Below are 16,863 nucleotides of genomic sequence, written 5' to 3'. Positions count from 1 at the left end.
ACAGTTGGGCTGCGTAAACTGATACATGGTGACCCTGGCCAATTGCAAGTCAGTAAATGATGACAGAATTTCCCTGTGTTTTGATAAATGCTGACATTTCCGATGTGTTTGAAATCAGAGGGGAGCAGGAGTAAGCAAATGGCTCTGACTCCAGCTTCCCGGTCACATGGCTGCTCACTGGCACCACTTAACTGGAAAAATACTGTTTTATTCACAGGCGGAGTGACAAAGTAACCATGCAGGACCCTGTTTGAACTGGCTGCAGAGAAACAAACTTCTTTTTTGAGCATCCAGGGGGAGGCCCTACTTTTAACTGCCAACTTCCTGAAGTGAGAGAAAAAGGGTACAGGTTCAGATAAACAATAACATCCTGTCCCAGCATCTCCTTCCTCTTAATTAAATCACCTCAATGAATTAAGTGCTCCGGTAGCCTAGATGTGTCGTAAATAAATTATTACAACACATTGTTGGTTTTGGCATCTCGACTTAAAGTGATAGTTTGGACGTTTGGAAGTGGGGTTGTAAGAGGTGCTTATCCATAGTCAGTGTATTACATGCAGTAGATGGCAGTCAGCACAAGCCCAGTTTGGAGCTGCAAGCAGGAGGACGGGGACGGGGGCAGCAGCAAAACATTTTTAGCCACCTTAAAAAATCTGTAACAGTTCAAGTGTACACTACATTGATAATATTTTCACTGCTTTAACAGAGGCTGTTAACTATGCGCTCTTCAATGCCAGACTGTTCACAGGAGCTGTTGGTCTCCCACTGCCTCAATCAGTTACTTAATTAGTGTACGTGTGTGACTTCAGTTAATCCGAACTGACCATTTTACATGCCAAAGTCTCACAATAACACAAACAAACTAACTGATCGAGGCAGTGTTAGACCAGCAACTCCTGTGTTCGGTGATGTGTGGCTTCAAGAGAGCATGGATAACTGCTTCTTCCTTATCTGATCCAGGGACAGAGGGACCTCTGAGGCAAATTGTGATTTATGATATTGTGCTTTTTAGATAAAAGGGAAACTGTAATTGAATTGAAATTATCATCGGTACAGCCCTTTGAGGCATGCTTTGTGATTGGGCTATAAGGAACCTTGACTTGATGTGACAAATCTTTGGGTTGCCTTTGGGTATGAAATGTGCTGTGTACGTCAATAAAATATGTTTTGCTGCTGCCCCCGTCCCCAGCTGCACATTGCCTAGCTTCCATGGCAGTGCTCCTGTCTGTTTCTCCAAACTCAGGGCATGCCGACTGACATCTACTGTAGGTAATTCACTGACTATGAATATATAACTCAAACAGCCTCACTTCAAAAGATCCAAACTATCCCTTTAATACACATAGAGCTGTGAATATTGTCCCAAAAATACCACCTATTCAACCATAACAGAGCAAAACCAAGACAGACATCCACAGATTTAAAGAAAGATCTCACAAAAGCTCAGCCACATGTAAAAGAGGAGGCAGCTGACACTGATAGTTGGTGACGGCCTTTTGTTCCTCCATTGTTGAGAGCCATATTGTCCTTGTGCCAAACTTGTGGTTTGCCCACCCAAACATTCAGGAGGCACAAGGATCCTGTGACACTTTCACTGGACTCTGTCATCTCAAGTCAAAACAAGACGTTCCGCTGAATAATTGATGCTGTATACCATCCCTTCAGCAATATTCCATCTGCTAAAAACACTGATTTTTCTGACACAATTTCTTCAAAGATGACTGCGACTTCAGTGCTGTTTGCAAACTACGACCTACTTCTCTGTTAATCTACATTAAATCTACACAGGATTTACTACCACTACTATTAGTCACTACTCATATGGTGACAAACTTACGGTATTCTCCAGCTGTTGGCATATAAAGGGAATAAAAAGGGCAGACAAATGTCATTAAGTGAGTGTTGGAGAGACTGTACTCATAAGTATGGTGCAATTGCTAATGCAGTCTTCCTGTATTTGGCATATGGCATCGTCTTTAAAACTTTTTCAGTTGCCACATTACATAAATTAGCAGTTTTTGAAACTGGTGTATAAACAAATGTTTTGTTCCACACACAGTAATACAGGTTGAGTACCGAGTTTTTCCACTAAGCAGAGTTTTGACCCCAATTTTGACCACGACTGTCTCTTTCGCTTAACTGGTGACTTTTATTTTCCACGGGTCAATAAGCAGTGTGAAAGGGGAACAACTCTGGTGCTCTATTGAGTTGAAATGAAGAATTAATGAGGTACTTCCAAACAAGGTTACAGTCACAGAAGTGCTGAATGGGCTGACGGCTGGTATTAACCCAAACATAAAATCGAAAGTCCTTCACAACCAAAAACAAAGCAGGTCTGTCTTAATAAACACTGACAGAGAGGCGCACATTATGACAAAATCAGTTACAGAACAGCTTTTTTTAATATAAATACAGGGCTGAAGCTAATCATTTGTGACCACTAATTAATCTGAAAATCTAAAAGTCTACAGTGATGTCATCAAATTACTAACTAAAAAACCCCCAAAACAATCAAATTACTGTTGAATAAAAGAACGTACTGAGAAGTTGGAACAAGAGAATGTGCAGCATTTATGCTTAAAATGTACTTAAACTAAGGATGCACAGAAACGAAAATTTGTGGCTGAAGCCGAAGCCGAATAAAATTAAACGCTTGGCCGAATACCGATGTTTAGTTTTTCATTAGTTTTTGCATACGAACCCCCTCTAGATTAGTGTTGTCACGGTACCAAAATTGGGACCCACACTGCCGACATTTCCCTCCGTCCATCACCGCAAGCTGTTTGATTATGTTATCAAAACACGCTGCTATTATTCGGCCTTGCTTTTCACTTATTCCACCAAATACCGAATGTGTGGGTTTTTTTTGCAATACTCGGCTGAATATATTCGGTTACCGAATATTCGGTGCATCCCTAACTTAAACAATTAGACTAGAATCAAAACAGATGCAGATTTTTGTGTGTGTTGAATGAGTAATTGTTTTAGCTCGAAAATGGTTCCCTTTTTATCACACAAACTTGTGGACACAGACGATATCATGATAAAGGAATTCTGCAATACTTCATATATTGCAAGACGATACAGAAATAACACCGTCTATAACAGTGGTTTACAAACTTTTTGTGTCCAAGGCACATCTCAAGGTACACCTGTACTTATATCTGTAATAAATATAAAACATATTTAGCTAGAGTTTGCCTCTTGATTGGGAAATGGGTGCACACAACATAATGATACAGTTACAAAATTAATTCATGACCTTTTGTATAGATCCAGTTCAATCTTGCCGTAATAATGTGTGGTTATCATCAGAGAACCACTGCTCTAAGATACATCACGATGTCTGTGTAACTGCAGAAGAAAAAAATAGTCCTGAACAGGCAAATTGTATGACTGCACCGTTGTCAGTTTCACAGAATTTGGCAACAGAGATTAAGTGTACAAAATAAAATGCAGAGTCTTAGCCTAGTGCCTTTAACACATTCACACTGTATTCCTTGTCGGCTGACTTAGAGTTGTGGTAGCATTTTCTCCATGACGAGATAAGGATGACAAATAAGGTGGCTTTGCATGTTCATTGCGTTTCCTGTGTACTTTACTTTCACGAGACAGCTTTTGCATATTGTGTGGTCTTTATCAATTTTTGTTTGTCCCATCTGTGTTGTAAAAGCCATGGCAGTCCACACTGTCACTGCCATTTTCACCCTGCGAATTTCTTCTACACCATAAGTTGGTATACTTCTATTCACTTCACAATCATTCAGGAGTCATGAAGTAGTAGTCAAACTGGCAGGGGAATATGTTTACATGTTTTGCTAAAAATATCAATATTTGGCGCCTGTGTATCAATATCATGTCACAAGAGGAAGTAAAATGATATATTCCCTTTTGATATTTTGTCCAACCCTTCGAAATAGTCCCTGCTGTGGTGTTTCTGATCTGTTTGCAGTCAAATAAAGTGGAAATAATTTGAAATCTTGATTGCTGTTGTGACTGGATTGCTACTGTTTTAAACTAGAGAGAGAAAGAAGCAGAAATAAAGCAGCAAAACTGAGTCTATATAAAATGATTATAACTTCAGACTGTTGCATTTTTTTCACAACAGCTGAAGCCCACAGTATAATTTTATGGATGAATGGTCTTTACCTGCCATTGCTGATTTGTGGGGGCGAGTGTCTGGAGTGGTCTGAGGGTTCAGATCTTCTGTCTGGAGAGCGTGAGCGGCTGCTACGATGTCTGTCATGCGATCGATTGGAATGGTCGGATGCCAGAGAATGGATATCTGAAATGTCTGATCAAACAAGAGCCACTGTTCAACGACTGCCGTCTGAAACACACGCTGACAAGTCTGGCTTTCCATTTCAGCCGAATCCAACACTTAACACCGCTCTCACCGTCTCTGTCGGAGGCGTTGGCTGAAGGAATGCTGTCATCGAGGTCAGGGATGTTCAGCAGGGTCGCCCTGTCATCCCGCTGAACAACCATTTTTAGCTTGCCCTTTGACCTTTCTATCAGCTTCTTGGCGTCTATCAAGGAGAGGTTCTCTGTCACTGTGCCATTGATCTGGGAGAAACCGGGAGAGAAGATATTAGTCATGACATCAATGAGAACAGACAATTAATTTCAATAAAACAGAAGTGAAATCGAATAAAGAAGTCTTTGTTTCACGTTAAGTGCAATAAAATGTTGATTTGAGAGGCTAACTTCAGGGTACAAATAGGGCTGTCACGGCGAGGGAGTTTCCTCTGAGGTGATTAAGGCGTGACGGTTGGTCTTTGTGGTAGCTATTTGGCCCGCCCCTCAATTGCTTTGATTGTATGGCTGGGTAAAAAGTGTCAGTGACCAGCGCTGCAGCATTTTACCCAAAGTTGAGTATTTCTCAAACATACAGCACTCAGCGCAGAATAGACGCTCAGCGCTTCGTCACAATATTGGTGTTTGTAGCATCGTGTAAATACATGAAACATGAACATAGCAGCAGTGGCGCTTGCTTGCCACCCCCTGTGGTTGGCTTGTCAATAGTGCGGTACTTCAACACTGCGATCATTGTGACAGCCCTAGCTACAAGTGCATGTTTTAAGGGCATGAGATCAGACTCAAATTAACTGCAACACTGATTATGTTCTTCAGGGTCAAATCAATTTTCAAGTTCTTAAGTGCTGGCATTCAAAGAAAGTAACATGATGTGCCTGAGTAGGCCGGATGTGGGAAATTGATTCAGAACAGTTGCACTTCAAAAAGCTCCTGTTGTGCACAAAAAGCTACTTTTATCTTCTCCGAAATGTGACAGAGGAAAGCTACATCAAGCAAATCAAGCTGAAACTGTGAGCGCTGTTATGCAACATGAGTAGAAAAAAAAGTACGACTACTTCTTCTCTCCGTCTCCATCAAAAAAAAGAAAGACAGAAAATAATGTAACATCTTCAGTAGTGTCTTTCATGTTGATGTATACATATCAAATGTTCACCAGGTTTCTTGTCTTGCTCACCTTCAGTACAACATCCCCTTCCTGGATGTTGCCGTCCCTGGCTGCCAGGCTCTCAGGGGAAATGTCCTTGACAAAGATGTGGCTGGCCAGGCGCAGGCCATATTCTGCTTACAAAGTGAACGACAGCAACAAAGACCATGTTAGCACAGAGTTCACGTGACCGTCCCACACTGACCGCACTCTGCTGTCAAGCTGCTGCTCCCACTGGGATTAACAGTACTGATTAAAGAAGATTAATTGCTCTTTTACTTAGATTTACTTGAGTTAACTTGGATTCTGCTGCGGCTGGCAACTTTTGTTTACTCTGGCAGTTGACCAATGCTGATTTGGAGGTCTTATTCTCTCCTTAAAGTCTGGCTGTCTGGTAATAGTTGGGCAAATAAAATGGCAGGTGATTTCCCTGGATTATCACTTTCTTTGTGCCCTTCCTTCTTTTCTTTAATTTCTATCCCCGACTTTGTGAGCCTCACCTTCATTTTTGCGGGATTTGACAAGTGTGACCTTTGCAGGACGTGGGGGCAGGTTGTGTGAGCGGCGGTCTGAGCGTGGGGAGAGACTCCTCTCCCGCGAGCCGCTGCGTTCACGTTCCCTGTCCCTTCGCCCGCTGCTCCGGCCACTGCGCCTGCCCATGGCCCCGCCCACACCGCTGTAAGCGCCGCTGCGTCCGCTCCGCGTCTCATATATCTCTTCATCATAGCTGTCCTCTTCTTCATCATGCTCGGACATAGTTTCCCTCTCCCCTAGGCGGCCCATGGGGACATGCACCTTCCTCTTTCGTCTGATTGTCTGGCCAAAGGAATTGACATGAAATCAGTTACAGTAACATGAATCAATCACCCTTTTGCTCATATATCCTCCAACTAGTCAGTTGGGAAATACATAAGACATGTCTAAATGTCATACTTGACTTATTTTTACTTTCAACAACTGTAAAGTAATTCATAATGTGACGGTGACACTCACAATTTTGGCAATTTTCCCACTTTTACGAAGCTGCTGGACTGCGTACGCGTGCTCCACATTGTCCATGGAGACAGCATTGACCATAACAACTCTGTCATTTTCCCTAGAGAGAGGGGGGACACAGAGATATGCGACATGCTGGAGTCTTTCTGTAGCAGGAAGGGTAATTTAATACTAATAACTAGCCATCTGACTGTGCCGCCAATAATAGAACAAAATCTTACTGCAGCAGGCCTTCTGCCGGGCCTCCCTTCAGCACGTCCGAGATGACAATGGAGGTCTCGCCACTCTGAAAATGAGGGTTATCCCGACCTCCTGATATGGCTATCCCGAAGCCAAACCCTGGTGCCTGCATAAAGAGAAACACAGATTAGGATGTTGATTTAGACGTCTGTGTAGATACTGAATGTATAAAGGTCTGACAGACAGAACTGACTGATAAAAAGTCTTGAACCATTTTTAGACTGTTAACCAAATCTACGTCAGATAGTAGACATACATTGTTGCTTCTGCTAAAATAACTATGTTCTCACTGCCAGCATGCACATAGACTAAAAGCTGTAGTGAATTAGCCTCTTCTGTATAATTTACATGCAAAAAAACCCCACAAAATGCAGTTTTTCTGTAGTGTATTTAGGCTCCACAGCCAAAAACATGAGAGAGAATCATGCACGAGAAATGCTCCGTGATGACTCCTCTAGTTTTGTCTGTTCCACCTGCAACTGTATACACAGTGAGCACACTTCCTACATGATGTGATCCAGAAAATAGGAGGGAGGGAGGGAAAATGCAGGGATGCAGGTTGGAAGCAAAGATAGCAAAACAGACCGGATACTGGGACCAGGATAAGCTTGAACAGATAGGTATACAGAGGCATCTGAGGAAGGATAACAGATACTTACCCTGTGTAGTGTTACTGTGTGCTGTTCCCAAATGACAGTCTCCTCCATTGCTGCGCTCTGGAAGACAGAGATACAGTACAGTGTGGTTAACACAAGAAGTCCAACAGAGTTCTGATACAAAGAGTTAAAATAGGGCAACTGGAAAGGTCTAATGACAAAAGGGACACACACAGATTCAGTCATGTGTTCTGCTAAAGTCTCCGTGAGTATAACACCAAACGCCCTTGTTCAAAGTCACTCTAAGTCTTTGCTACAGCTGGTAAATATATAAATTTAACACTTATCCTGGGGCCATTATTGTTTTCTGTCAAGAAATGAGTTGATGGACGGAAGTTTAATTATACACTATTTTGAATTGATTAATCATCAGCTGTAAATTATGTTTTGAGCAAAAAAAGGGCAGAAACTCATTAGCTCAAGCTTCTCAGATGTCTGGTTTTCTGAATGTTCTATGACGGTAAACTGAATATCTTTGTGTTTTATTTCAGCTTATCAGTTTATTTTACAGTGGCCATGGACAACACAACTGCTGAGCCAGAGCTAGCTACAAAGCTAATTTACATCTGTGGCCCCTGGGCAGAGAAATATTAAAAAGCGATAACATGCAAAGCAAACAACACAATACAAACAATTAAAAGCAAAACAGTTTGCAAAATCTACAATTTTGTTGGTTCCACAAAACACTGCATTTTTAAACAGGTCAACAACTACCAATTAATCTAGAGACCTTTTTGTTTCTCTAACAAGAAAACAATAAGTCACAGATGATGAAAAAATAATTATTCAAATTGACAAATTATAAACATTTTAGTGTTCAAGCTCAGTTTGCCCCTGAAATGGATTTATGCACAGCAGCTTTTCACCACAACTGTGAATTCAACCTTTATCTGACTCTGCAGGATCATCATCGTCTTTTTCAAGGGAATAATGTGGATGTATGTGGATCAGCACAATCTGGCTAACCGCCTCTATAATGTGTACACCTGTGCTCCCAGGCACAGATGTACAGTCAGTGCTTCTGCAGTAGACTTCAGTTAAGATAATTAATAGCCACCTGAGGAATTCTGGTTTTAATTTATGATTTGCTAACTCCTGCAGCAGGGATAATACTAAAGCCTGCAGTGTGTGTGAGTACAAAATGACAGTCTAAAACCATACACACTTTTTAAGACAATAATAGTATTTGACTGGAGCTCATTGCCACTTCATTCCCTCCACTAAGTTAAGAGTTTCTATTAAAAGAGGGAAGCAGCCTCTTCACATGGGAAATCTAATAAGGATGCAAACTGCCACAGCCGCTGCACACATGCAGCGCTGCACCCAGCAGGTTATTGAGTTTGTTTCAAGTTTTACACTCTTACTGTGATACAGATAGCACTGTGTTGTGCTTGGCTTTATCTGCAGTGCGCTCACACAGACCACACAGTATCAACATACTCTCCTTTATAGTAGATCCACAGTGTGACAGGCCATGTTTACAGTGCACTGAATACAACAATACAATGATAAAAACACTGCTAGATACAGCGAGGTCACACTGACAGTAAGTCTTTGAAATTAAAGGTGCCATATTAGGCTCGTTTTCAGGTTCACACTTGTATTTTGGGTTTCTACTACAACATGTTTACACGTCTTAATGTTTAAAAAAAAAACAGCATTTTTCTCGTACCATCTGCCTGAATATACCTATATTCACCCTCTGTCTAAAGCGCTCTGTCTAAAGCGCCTGTCTCTTTAAGCCCCCCTCCTGAAAAAGAACAGTCTGCTATGATTGGTCAGTATTTCGGAATCTTCCACATCTGCGCACTCGGCATCTCTGCACTGTCACTGCAGCCAGGGAATGACTGTAACAGCACGGGGCACTAAAACAGCAGTTTTATATGGTATAGTTGTGACATCACAACGTCACAGAAGTCCTAATGGCTCATTTAAAGACAAAGGTGTCTTAATAAGGGCTGTATGCATTTCACTGTAGATTGAGTGTGTTGACACCTCTATCTGCTTTATAATAAAACAGACATGGAAATCTGACTTTCTACAATATGGGACCTTTAAAGCACACCCTCCGTCACATTAACAACCTGAAAGGATAAGATGAAGGTCGACTCCTTCAGCTGTTAGGGCAGCACTGTCCTCTGCGCCCCGCAGCTTAGTTCTTATCTTATCTCCTCCTCTATATCGTCTCACCTCCACCACAATCTCACGACACATTAGACATTCAATGACTGCGTATAAAATACTATCAGGTCTATCCCTGTGGGGCAAATCACAACCCTCATCACAGCACCTAATGCAATAACCCCCTTATTTGTCATGTAAATTGATCCTGGGAGTGTGACCTTAATAGGTGAGACGATCACACATTACCCTCCCGCTTTGCTGTTAATTTCTTTGACACCTCGAACACTCACAGTACGGCCACCTACTGGAGGCAAAGGACTCATTGGGAGGAGTGATCTCATGTTGCGGCACATTAAAGTGTGATGACAGATGAGTGAAGGGAGATGAATCTTACATTAAAAGCAGCATCGGGTTCAGTGCTTGGACCAGGGCTGACCCGAATGCTTTGAAGCCAAGCGGCTAATTGTCACGTCCCCATCTCTCATTTGCAGCCCCCCGACCTCCCATCAAAGATTCAAATAATTGCGACTACTTCTCACTGAAGCTTCAATGTCCAGATCTGTTATTCGAGACAGCCCTTGCTTGGACCCTTAGCTTACATCATTGCCACTTTGACAGCATCTTCAAACCCAATACATTCAGCAATGTGCACCACATCAGGATGACGACCTGCTAATAGTGTGGCTATCAAGTTCCCAAAAGTGATAATAAGCCACAGGCAAAATATCAAACAATTACAGTTGGGGAAAAAATATGTGTCTGTTTTATCTTAATCTTTTTTGTGATAGAAGGTCTGAGGAGGTAATTTTGTCTTTGCTGCCATCTTGTTTATTGTTTTACCACCCAGGCTTCCTTCAACACATCGTCCTGATATCTGTCGCGACCTGTTGTCCAAGTGCCAAATGTTAGCCAGCGTCTGAGAACACAGGCAGCTGAATAAATCTCCACAAGTGGCCCCAGACGTTCTTGGCTTGGCAGCAACAGTCACAAACTCCTCAAGCAGCTTATGGTGGGACTCGCACAAGCAGGGGGGAACAAAAGTTTGAACAGGGGAACTCCCCCTGGCCTTTTACATTGAATACACTGCACTTGAGAGAGGAAAAAAAAGAAGACATCTGAATATTAACAAGACTGCTGAAAACAGGCATGAATTCTCACTGGAAAGTTTGCTCTTTGGGGAGAAGGATTTATGCCTGTGTCTTCTTGATCAGCACTGTGGAAACGCTGATGCAAAGAACCTCGAGCATTTCGGCTAAATTTATAGATGGCTTGCCACTAAACTGCAAAGTTATGGGAGGTACTTGTTTCCAGTTGACATTCCCACTTTGAGAAATTCTTTATAGGCATTTATGCTGCATAACACAAACATGCACACACACAAATGTATGTGTGTTGTGAGAAATGTGATTTTGTTGTCTGGAAAATATGATTAGAGAATGCTTACTGTGTCTGGTCCAACACAAATAAATCACCATAAAATTAATGGGATGTAAAATCCCAAATTGAGCAAAACAGGAGGAATCTAAAATGGAGTAAAAGCTAAACAACTTAGGAGGGGGAGGAAAAAAACAAAAACAGATTAAGCAGGGTCCTACAGCGTATCTCTCCCTCTCCCACCCTCCGTCACACACACACACACACACACACACACACACACACACACACACACACACACACACACACACACACACCTTTCACTTTGAAGGGATGTAATTTTGCTTTCTCCTCCTGCAGAGCTTGTTGCTCTGGTAACAGAGGGGGAACAGTGTGGTGTTGTTCAAGTGGTCTGACATTTTCAGGCCGTGTCTGAAGGTTCCTCTCAACTGTGGGAGGTTTAAAAAAAGACACGGCTGAATTAATTTAGAAACAAAAGCTTTTTTTTTTTTGCATTTCAGATGAGCACTCTTTATTTGTTGCTGCGTGCACATCTAAACACAGACAGCACTAATGGCTTGACGTTTGTCCAACAGCAAATGTGTTAGCTCAAAAGTGTCGTTCTCCGCAGGAACTGAGAAAGATAAATAACACATGCTTTGCAGAACAATAAAAGAACAAAATACTGTATGCAAATAGCATTTTGTATTCAGTCTCACAACCAAACTAACATCTTTGTGGCCTATTCAGAACACAGACACTAATCTCAGAAGTCAAGTAAAAGAAATCAAGGGAAAAGTCTGAGTCGACTCTGCACTGCTCCTGTGTACAGTTTGTACTAAAGTCGCGTCAGCATCCAGTGACTGATGAGTTTCTGTGGCACCGTTGTGTACGCCCTTTATGGCCACAAACAACTGGTGCCAACAGAAGCTTCATGCCACAAGCCAGAGCCAGGGCTGGCAGCCGCTCCGCAGCGGAGACACACCATGTCAGATGGGTCATGCTTGGGGGATTACAACCAGGCAACTTAGGAGCCAGCACTACAACACAGATGGACTAAAAACACAGATGGATCACACAGCTGAGTGGAGAAAGGACAGGAAAGCTGCGGTCAAAATGGACTGTGTGGAGTCGATGCACAATGGTATAAGGCACAATTACTCCACAAACCCACTGTGGATTTAGTCCTCAGCGGATCACTAACTATTAAAGCATGTCTGTCAAAGAAGTACTTTAAGATACTAATTTCCACATGTGAATCAATTAAGGGCTGCGACTAATGATTTCTTTCCATTATTGTAGAGTAGAAACGTTTAGTTGATTCATCAATTAGACGACTGACTGAAATTTAATCAAACTATTTTGATAATCAATTAATCATCAATTGTAATTGTTTTTAAGCAAAATGGCAAAAACTCATAGGTTCAATCTTTTCAAAAGTAAATCTTTTTACAGATTTCAGAGTCTTTTATGATGATAAACAGCATATCGTGGCACTGCTGGTTGGACAAAACACTGCATTTATGTAGGGCTGCAACTAACTGTTAGTTTTATTCTCAATTAATCTGCAGACCATTTTCTCAATTAAGGGTTTGGTCTATAAAATCAGAAAATAGTGAAAAAGGCAGATCACATTTTCCAAAAGTCCTTGTTGAAGCCATTTAATGTATTATTTTGTCTGACCAACGACCGAAACCCCCAAGATATTCAGTTTATAATTGCATACAGAGATACTCACATAGCAGAGGCTGCAACCAGTTTTTTTGGCATTCCTGCACATAAACTGGCATCAAGGATAAATCCATTATTAAATAGTTTGATTCAATAGATTCATTTTCTGTTAATCGACTAAGCTAAAAAAAATCAGCAAATTGTCACAGCGCTAATTTTAAGACATCTCCACTAGCTTTGAGAACATGTATTTGGTAGTTTTTGCTATTTGTTTACATTCAAGAACAGAAGTGGTACAAAAAAATCAACAATGAAATCAATCTGTACATCTGTAAATGCGATAAAATAGTACAAAACATCCATCACATTTTCCTGGAGCCCAAGTTGACATACTTAAAGCTCTAGTGTTTAGGATTTAGTGGCATCTAGCTGTGAGGCTACAGATTCTAACCAACTGAAATTTTAACCGTATACCAAGTGTGTAGGAGAACTACTAGAGTAAACATGTCTGACACTGTGGGAGAGGACCTGCTCTATGTGTACATATAAATGGCTCACACTGAGGTAATGAAAACACATTGATTTATACGCTAGTGAAAAAATAGTTATCAACATTATATCCAATTTCTGCCAACCCATCATCCTAAATCCTTCACACTGGATCTTCAAATGTCTTTTCCAACCAACGGTTAAAACACTCGAATACTACTTGTATCTGTAGCAGACATTTGTAGCCAATAGAAAGTAATCTGGACCTGCTGTTGAGCCACTACATTCAAATGGAGCAACGACAAAAACAAGTGCTCATGTGACCTGGCAGCACCATCTGAATCAAGCACAAAGGAATATTAGCAGATTTTGGCGACTGTTGGCGAGACTACCAGCCACTTTGGCAGCGTACTTGTCTTTTGACAGTTCTTTTCAATTCCAAATGTAATTTTGGCTAATAAAATAGTAAAACAAGCTGATCTTTGGTGTCGCATTGCAAGCCATGCCTCACATCTTTTTCCAGATTCTCTAGCGTGGCAACAGAAAAGACAGGAAACGGTCAAACGTGACCACCTGAAACGTGATTTTCCTCAGTGATGTAGCCAAGTGCTTTGCTATTTTACAAGCAGCAAATCAGGTTCTATTAAAGCAAAAAACCTGAACCAAATAATGAAGAAGAATATCTCTACTCGGAGACAAAAAATCCTTAATATACAATGAGTCATCACAATACTATCCCAACACGACCCATGAAGAGGGAAGCTAAGATGGTGTTTCATTTTGTATTCACTTTGGAGTATCATTAAAATTAAAGAGTGCTGGCTCCCCAACTCTCTATTCAGCAGAAAAACAAAATCATATTTCTTCTGAGGAGGGAACTGAGGCAGTATGGTGGGGTGTTCAATTCTCTGACTAAGAGAATAGATTTTGTGCTGTAGTATGGTTCGGGGGTGAGGCAGAACCTTATTCAATTGTGACCACTCTGGGACAAGAGTGGCTAAAAATAGCTCTCATTAATTCTGCCGTTGTGATGCTGCAACAGAGTGATTTAAGGGAAACTTGCAGCATGAACACTGGAGAACGTTTAATAACCTCGTGTTATATTAAATGCTGCGGACTGACTGGAACAAATGATGTGGTACGGCGTAGAAAATACATTCACTTCCTCTCTAGTGCCTATTTGTTGGATTTGTCTGTACGACCTGAGGAAAACAAAGAGAGGTAGATCATTTTCTCAGAGCCTGCACAGCGCCAGTGCAGAGAAAATACGGCTATTCAAACAAGTATAACAATAGAGGATGCTTAACGTGATGCTGGGATAAACAGAGTGGATCTAAATGGCATTTTTAGCATTGGATTTTGCAGAAGCAAAACCAACCTAGGAAAATTACTGTTAAATCATTTACAAGACACGATAATGGTATGATACATATCTTCCATTAAAGGATGCAGAAAGCCATGTCATCTCACATTTAAGATTTCTATTTCTAGTGCATCTGAGATAAGACTTCTTTTCCAGACCCCTGTTTGGGACTCAAATGAGCTTCCACAGTCCAACTACAGATGGGTCCCCACATAATAAGAGCAGCAATAAATGAGGCTCAGTCTCCAGCGGGGGAAAGGAACATCTCTCATTTGTTCAAAAGTTCAGAGCAGCCAGAGCCATACGAGCATTAAATCAAACCTGGAATGACACTGACAGTCCGGCGATGAACAAATTGCTAAGTCAAAACAAGGATACTTCTGGGACACTGTGCAAGTTGCAGTGCGGCCAAATACTGAAAACAACAACAGGATCACACTCCACTGTGGCTGCTGGCAGTGAAGCAGCAAACAAGTAGAATCAGATGATTGATCACTTCAGAAATTGAAAACGATGTGCTGGGGAGTGCTGACAACTGCTAAAACTCCCCTGCCTCGGAGATCATATTCAAATGCTAATGAGGGCCCATGCCTTAGCACCAGTCAGGGGGTCCCCTGAGAGATAAGTGACACTCTGCACATACAACATGGTTCGACACTGTGCTGTGCATCGCTAATGGAGGGGAGATAGTGGGAGAGATGCAGCACTGGCACAAGATAAGAAGGTCAACAGATGAAACCTATTAACTCTGACATAAAACTTAATTACCAACCATTAGAGCCACAAAAAGACACACACTTGCATTATTTAACAGCTACAGTAAAACAGACGTGCACCTCATTCTCTTCATCCTTTTGATTTGCTGCTTAAAACAGGATGCATAGAAAATCAGAAGTACTTACATCAGTGCATCCTGGTGACTACAGAGGACACAAACAAAAGCGTCTCCAACCTCCAGCTACTCCTCAGTAAATCCAGCAGGAGATTCCTGCAGACGCACATCAGCAGCCTCAGTGCACAACCGCACCAATCAGTGCTAGGAGGAACTTACCCCCACCTTCCTTTCCTCTTCCCTTTTCTTGGCTCCAGAACAACTGAAATTACGACCACAGGTGAGGGGTTAAGAAACACACCCCGCAGCTGCACCCTAACGCTTCCTCTGCCCCGCAAAGGTCCGTGTCCTCTCCCAGCATCTTTCTTCAAAATTTATCCCTCCCTCCAACTCTTTTCCTTAACACGCTCATGGGATCGAAGCAAATCCCCTCTGGCTTGGCAGCGATCTGTGTGGGATCTGCAGTTCCGCTACAGCATGGGACTCCTCTGTACTAGCGAACATCCATCCGCAGTGTAAACTGCTGTATCGGACTTAACCCCTGAGGTGCCGCGTTGAGCCAGAGCAGAATTCATCAATCCTCTTTGCATGTGGAATGTTATTACACCCCTCCTCCTCCTCAGGTGTGCTGCATTGCATGCATACATTATGCTCAGCATGTTCATTGATATGCCACAGAGGATCACTGACCATCAGCCAATAACAAACAACACATAAGGATGCTTTTCTTGGTTTGTTTTTTTAATACTGCAGCTGAAGACAGTGCAATCACTGTTTAATTTCTCCCTGTACACAAACTTTTGCTGAAATTAACAAGTTGCTAACAAAGCAGATTAAACCAAACTTTAGAAAAGGGGGAATCTGAGAGGTGGAGACAGAATGAGGGGAAAACAAAGAGGCACATGCGACATGTACGAGGAAGAAAATTCTGAAATCTGTAGGGCAACACGATATTTTCAACAGATTTCTTTATTCAATTTTCATTAAAATGTTACTAGCCTAACTGCTGTTAGTTATTTTGTCTGCACATCTTCCAAAGTAGTTCAATAAGTTCAACTGTTTAATGGTAAAATTAACTCAGCAGCCTGCTCTTAATATCCCCCCCCAGGAAATGCTCATAATTATACAGACTACAGCCCAAGTTGTAATGATTATTTCTCCGTTACAGACAAAATAGCTTACTGCAGTGCAGTTTGCAACACAATGCAAACTAAACTACGAGCATTGTTCTGTCCTTTGCAGAACATCTAAACAGTCTGTATCCAATCAAGCAACATTTAGAGCACACGGTTAGACAACTTGTCCGAAGATGTTTATTTTTACTTTAGCAGTTACATCACTTTTACCCCATTACTGCTAAGACTTCTGTGTTTTCTATATTGTGACATACTGCATGGTCGCACTGAGATGGGAATTCATCCTCAGGCAACTTCAAGCATGTGCAGTATGTGCCAGCTTTACACATACTGAGACATTCCTTGTTGTCTATGAAGGGCTTCATTTTCCTTCAACAGGAAATACATAGTATACAGAGCTGTTATGAAAGGCTGGGGTTCTCTTTACAATGAAACTTTTGTTCCAGGTCATGCTGAGAAGACAGGTGAGAGCACGATGACAGAAACTACTGTACCTCTAGATCAGACAGATGTCGCAACAT

At 41.7% G+C, this 16,863-nt stretch overlaps 1 protein-coding gene across 11 annotated transcripts in view; it reads right to left on the bottom strand.

Moving 5' to 3' along the window:
- tjp1b (tight junction protein 1b) overlaps positions 1 to 16,863 on the bottom strand; it is a 76,899-nt gene that overhangs the window by 22,060 nt on the left and 37,976 nt on the right. For 7 of the 11 annotated variants that reach the window (XM_049575313.1, XM_049575315.1, XM_049575316.1 and 4 more), the window contains 7 exons: positions 7,357 to 7,413; positions 6,679 to 6,803; positions 6,455 to 6,557; positions 5,962 to 6,277; positions 5,492 to 5,598; positions 4,398 to 4,566; positions 4,150 to 4,294 (listed from right to left, as the gene is read on the bottom strand). In XM_049575313.1, coding sequence (XP_049431270.1) covers positions 4,150 to 4,294; positions 4,398 to 4,566; positions 5,492 to 5,598; positions 5,962 to 6,277; positions 6,455 to 6,557; positions 6,679 to 6,803; positions 7,357 to 7,413 — 1,022 coding nt within the window. The remainder of the gene's footprint in view (positions 1 to 4,149; positions 4,295 to 4,397; positions 4,567 to 5,491; positions 5,599 to 5,961; positions 6,278 to 6,454; positions 6,558 to 6,678; positions 6,804 to 7,356; positions 7,414 to 16,863) is intronic. The other 4 variants (XM_049575314.1, XM_049575323.1, XM_049575322.1 and 1 more) reach the window with 1 other exon arrangement.

The sequence above is a fragment of the Epinephelus fuscoguttatus genome, linkage group LG4 (assembly GCF_011397635.1).
Source record: "Epinephelus fuscoguttatus linkage group LG4, E.fuscoguttatus.final_Chr_v1".
NCBI classification, from domain to species: domain Eukaryota; kingdom Metazoa; phylum Chordata; class Actinopteri; order Perciformes; family Serranidae; genus Epinephelus; species Epinephelus fuscoguttatus.
The sequence above is the reverse complement of the archived record's forward strand: the minus strand, read 5'-3'. Positions and strand labels throughout refer to the sequence as shown.